The sequence below is a fragment of the Nicotiana attenuata genome, unplaced genomic scaffold (genome assembly GCF_001879085.1).
Source record: "Nicotiana attenuata strain UT unplaced genomic scaffold, NIATTr2, whole genome shotgun sequence".
Classification (NCBI taxonomy): Eukaryota; Viridiplantae; Streptophyta; class Magnoliopsida; order Solanales; family Solanaceae; genus Nicotiana; species Nicotiana attenuata.
Window position 1 is genome coordinate 107,857 of NW_017673059.1, and position 5,987 is coordinate 113,843.

General features: G+C 36.4%; 1 protein-coding gene across 1 annotated transcript in view; it reads right to left on the bottom strand.

Moving 5' to 3' along the window:
• The window catches only part of LOC109215335 (agamous-like MADS-box protein AGL12), a 7,698-nt gene extending 5,737 nt beyond the window's left edge, over positions 1-1,961 (bottom strand). The window contains exons 1-2 of the mRNA XM_019379377.1: positions 1,543-1,961; positions 870-954 (exon numbers count right to left, since the gene is read on the bottom strand). Of these exons, the coding sequence (XP_019234922.1) occupies positions 870-954; positions 1,543-1,724 (267 nt within the window). The 5' untranslated portion in view covers positions 1,725-1,961. The remainder of the gene's footprint in view (positions 1-869; positions 955-1,542) is intronic.
• Between the last annotated feature and the right edge of the window lie 4,026 nt (positions 1,962-5,987).

Consider the following 5,987-nt stretch of genomic DNA (forward strand, 5'->3'; position numbering starts at 1 on the left):
ATATATATTAAATTTTGCGTTTAAACGTAGTAGCCCTATTTATTATTTGAGTGCATGTTTTGTTCATTTTTAGTTACTTTTGCTAATTTTTTGCCCAGTAATAAAAAAATAGATGGCAAAAACCAAAATTTCTTAATAAAGAGCATGCAATAACAAAAGAACAAATTAAAGAATAGACACACATATCCACACTTTCTTTATTACCCAGATTTTTCCCACTCAGCATCAAACCCTAAAGATAAGATTGAAACAAATACTTAATTAGAAAATGAATATAATGAAAATTTAAAACCGACCCCCATTAAATTTGGTTCCGTTTCCAAGATTTTCTTTTTATTCTCCTAATTTTTTTTGGGTACCTTTAACAGTAGGTTTTTTTCTAGTCAAAAAGCAAGAAATATAAAGGAAGGGCTCCTGACTTATTACAAAAAGGAAATTCTTTTTTATCGATTCAATTCGTGACACTTAATCTGATAATGCAATTATTAAAAAGGAAGTCACAAAACATGAAGCATCCCGTGCAGTTCTATCTCCAAAAAGTAATTAAGTATATGCGTAAATTAATTTTTGTTATCTATCCACTCGACTGAATATATCTTATTGTGCTTCTCACTTTCCATGAGTCATACATGCAATAATATATCAACAGAAGCAGCATCTGATGCTAAAATTGACATTACAAGAAGAGTTTTAGTTGTACGAATTGGTAGTACAAAAAATATTTGTACAATTAAATTAATAAAAATATTATAAAGGAAGTTTTATAATAAACATTAAATGATAACTTGAAAAAATAACTGACCATCTATAATAAATTAAAATAAACTACACTAATAAAGAAGGAACATATGACTGTTATTTATCCTTACCAGAGCTTGCTTATCTTTGGCTTCCTCAGCCACCTCAGCTCCCCTGGTTGACTTCAGGTACTTCTCAATCAGCCCTTGCATGGTCCTTTCATCATAAATAACACATAAATAAATAAAAGAGACGAACAACTACAATAACATATTCAATATATTCTTATATATGAGATCAGGAGATAGTGTGTATGCAGATCTTATCTTTACCTAGTAAAGATAAAAAGACTATTTCCAGTAGACCCTACCCTCGGCTCAGAAAAATAGGAAGGAGAAGAAAAACAATAAGACGAAGAAGCGGAGGAAGAAGAAGAGAGAAAAAACTTAAAATCTAAAAGTAAAAGGAGCTGTAATATTTTAGGATAAAAATAAGAAATAACAAAAAATGCAACCAACGAACTAGTACTTCTATATTATCATGTTAAGCGTGTACTTGAAATTGATTAAGATCTTATTTTACATTTCATTGTGAAATGACAAGAATTTTACATGTTATATTGCACTATGCATAAGAAGCGAATTCAGAATTTAGCGACTAAAGAATATAAATTATTATTCTTTTGTACTTAAATAGAGAGAAACTATATTAGATACTTATAAAATAGATTAGGTATTTGAGTTTAAGTTCTATGTTCTAAAAATATAAAAAAATATATATACAATCAAGGAGTGAGTGGTGTACCCTTTAGTGGCGAGTTCATAGCGCTTTCCATGGGCGGAGAAAATGAAAAGACCAATTTCAGCATCGCACAACACGGACAGCTCCTTCGCCTTCTTAAGAAGCCCTGCGCGCCGTTTGCAGAAAGTCACCTGCCTGTGTACCGGGTTCTCTATCCTCTTCATCTGAACCTTTCCACGAGCCATATTCTTTCTTTCTTTCTAAAAATAGTAACTTTCTGTTTTCTTTTTGCTTTGTGAGTATTAACAGCTGCTTTTTTGGCAGACAACCTCCCACTAGTTTGAACTAGCTTCGAGGTTGTTGCACTTCTCTTCTTGTTCGCTACTTAGTTTAGTTGCTTAGCACAACCTTCACTCTTATTCTCTCATGTTTTCCTCTCTTTTATACTCCTCATTTTGATTCTTCTCTTCCACTGTTTTCCACACACTAGTTAATGTATTAAACAAAAGAATTAACTATGAATATGTAGTTGGCACTCAGTACCTTTCCACATCATTGGGAATCTTAATTAGCTTTCTATATGTTAGAGTACTATTATACATTCTTTTTTGGTACCCATACCTAAGCTATTTCGTCGTCAACTGGCTTAACGACACCTGGTGAATCCTGATGTATCAGTCTTGTTGCAGCTTAAAGACAACTCATATCTTTTGTAATGGTAAAGTTGATTTTTCCTTTGAAATATAACGTGTCGCCGAAGGATTGGATGGGGATACTTGGTCATGTTTACATCAAATCAAACACTAGAAAAAAAATAAAAATTAAAGCGAGTGTATATATCTAACCATAGTTATGTGATAAATGTGTAAATACATAACACATATCTTACATTTATTAATTTGTCACAATCCAATTATCTAATTTACAATGGCACCTAACGTAACTCGTCATGCGGCGACGTACTCCAACATTACCAGTGAAACTTCACACAAAAATTGACATACAAAAGGTAAAGGATTTTTTCTCTCTGGTAATGGATCCCCAACCCTATGAACAACAACAACAAAACACAATACCCCCTAAGCCCCCAGATATTGACCAAAGCATCACCAAACCTAGCTTCAAGGAGATGCTTACCAATTCAAATCCTTTGTTATTCAACACTATAGAATATCACCAAGACATAAACCCCCTATTGATAAATCCGGATGACCAACTAGTTGATCAACCATCCTTAACAACCTCAAAAGGCATCAAATGCATAACACTCTCTGATGAGGAGAAGGCACGAATCTATGAGCCATGAAAAAACTCCATCATAGTAAAACTAGTGGGCAAACGTATGCTACACCACTATCTAAATAAAAAAAATTCAAGAATTATGGAAGCCTTCGGAGGATTTCCAATTGATTGATCTGGGAGTAGATTATTGTATAATAAAATCCAAAAAAAAGAAAAATATGGATAAGGCAATGCATCAAGGCCCTTGGTTCATCAACGGGCACTTCCTCTCCATTACTAGATGGAAACCAAATTTTGTTGCCACTCTAGAAAAGGTCACAAACACAACAGTATGGATTAGACTGCCCCAATTACCCACAGAATTTTACGATGGAAAAATTCTGGAAAAAATTGGTAATGCAATTGGCCGGCTCCTAAAAATTGATGTTTGCACATCAACAACTCTAAGAGGTCATTATGCAAGATTATGTGTGGAATTACCATTGGAAGTTCCAGTTCAACCATTTATATAATGTTGGCCATCACAAACAAATAATTCACTACGAAGGTGAAAATTTCCTTTGCAAAAAATGTGGAAGATTGGGGCATATAGCACAACAATGCTCCTTCATTAATCAGAGAATTAATGACAGCTCGAATGAAGCCTCAAACAAGGAATTATCCACAATTACAAGTGAAGAAGGAAAAGAGCTATGGACAACAGTCTCCTTCTCTAAAAGAAGACATCAAGGTGCAAAACCCCTCCTAAAACAACCCATTGCAAATCCGGATCAACAAGCTAATAGTCCAGGTATCTCTGTCAAGCTTTTCAATGCCGTCACTGGTAAGTATCTAGACACTCAACTATTACAATATAAATCTAAAGAACAAAAAAATTCTACCCCATCATCACAAACCACCAATCTCAAATCTTCGGTTTCTTTGATTAAGGATCAAACAAATTTGCATACAAAAAATAATTTTGCTATTCTAGCTGAACAGCCTGTGGTTTTGAACAAAACCACTAAAGAAAGTAATAATCAAAATCTTATTTTTAATAAATCACATGCAAGTGAACAAATATCTCCAATTACTAAGGATATTGACATGGTGGACACAAACGTGTCTCCAACTCCTAGTCTTACAAAGCAAATGGTTAAGGTGGCCATGCAAGACAACTCCCATAATGACCATATTACCCCTATTAAAAATTCAAGACACTACCAACAACACTACTCTTCCTAGTGGGCAAATTAGTAATCAACCTTCTATTAACCACAATATCAAGCAAGATCTCTTATCAAGATCTGCTTATCCGCCAAAGCCTAAGCATGTTAGCCAAATGGCTATTAACGAAGAACAATCATGCCAAATGTCCAACAATCCAATGCACGCAATGGAGTTGGAAGCTCAACCTATAAACTCTTCTCTTGGGGACTCAAACGACATGCAAAAGCCTTCCCCAATCATTACCCTATCGACCACTCCTCTCCTTATACCTAATAGCCCCCCCCCCCCCCACGCCTGACTTAGGATTAATTAGTACCCTGAACACTATTGAAAATGCCATCCATTCCATCATCCATACAGAGAAGACAAAGACTCCTCCAAATTCTTCGACAAAACCGAATCACCATGGAAAATCTCCCACCTCCCAATCCACAACAAGTGAATCCACAAGTAATATATGTTCAGCCACCTCAAGCACAAAACTACCAATCAGTGTCATTGATAGACATGGGTCTAATGGGCCATGCATGCTCCTTCAATATCCAAATAAATGGCCAGAACGCAGTGGTCATCCTCCACGACACCTAGTATCTAGCCCAGCTAGTGACAGAAGGCATGAGGTTGGCCATGAACAATTACTTGAACCAAGCATGGCTCAACAATATTCTACAACCATTAGCTCCTTCAGTGAACCCACAACTGGTCCATGCAATGAGGAACCAGTGGAATCTCCCTCCACACTTCAATCCAATTTATCCCCAGAATGCTCTAATGGACATGCCATTCTTCATGCCAGAAAACCTCTCTCAGCTGAACCCTATATTTCTTCCATGGGAACAACCCCAACCAGTCCAGGAGCCTCCAATACCAGAACAACCACTCTCCCCACCCCACACTCCAGTAAATGTGCAGGAACCAGTAGAATCATAAATGGAAGAGGAGGAGCCACTAAATCTTCTCTTAGAACGAGTCCTAGAAATCTCAAGTCTAGACGGGGTAAAGGTGTTTCTCTTCTCGGAGAGGCAAGAGAAGAGGCATGTTCTCAGCTGCCCATTAGCATTATACAAATGCTCGATGGACATAAGACCTCCACAGGATCCAACAGTAGGAAATCGAGCCATGATCCTAGTTCCATCACTTCGGAGGAACCCTGTGCTAGGGGAAGTAAGGGAGAATGGGAATCCAGCCAACCACAACCATAATATATCCATGAATAGACCTACTAACTTTATCATTTGGAACATTAGAGGAGGAAACAATGATAACTTTAGAAGGAACTTCAGGGAAATGGTGGATACTCATAGACCATATCTAGTAGCTTTGCTAGATACTAGGATGGGAAATCACTTGGAGCTATTGGATAATTATGGTTTTACGGAGTTCATTGAGGTACCAGCGGAGGGCCAGGCAGGTGGGATTGTGGTTCTTTACAATCATGAAATAGTCACAGTTTACAACTTTGTTCGTAGGGACCAGGAGATTCATGCAACAATTGAGGTAATCCCTATCTATCAAAAGTGGCTTTTTAGTGCTGTTTATGCTAGTACTAACATACTTATTCGTAATAAAATGTGGGATAATATCGAAAGCATTAGAAATAGTTACAATGGACCTTGGTTGTTAGGAGGGGACTTTAATGACATTTTTTGCTCAAGTGAGAAATTTGGAGGCAACAATATAAGAGAGAGTAGAGCTAAATACCTTTGGTCTAAGATTAATCATTGTAATTTAATCGACTTAGGTTATAAAGGGTGTAAGTACACTTGGTCTAACCTTAGACACAAAAATAGGGGGTTGATTATGGAAAGATTGGATAAAATTTTAGGAAATGAGGATTGGATAAAGCTCTTTCCAAAAAGCTCCGTTATTCATCTACCAAGAACACACTCGGATCATAATCCCATACTAGTGGAATTAACTCCTAAAAGAAATATTCTTTATAAGCCCCCCTTTCGTCTAGAAATCTACTGGTGCAAACACCCTTCCTTCAAAACCCTAGTTCAAGAAAATTGGTCTAACAATGACTATAATAGGGCTAGTATTTTGTTTAAAGAAAA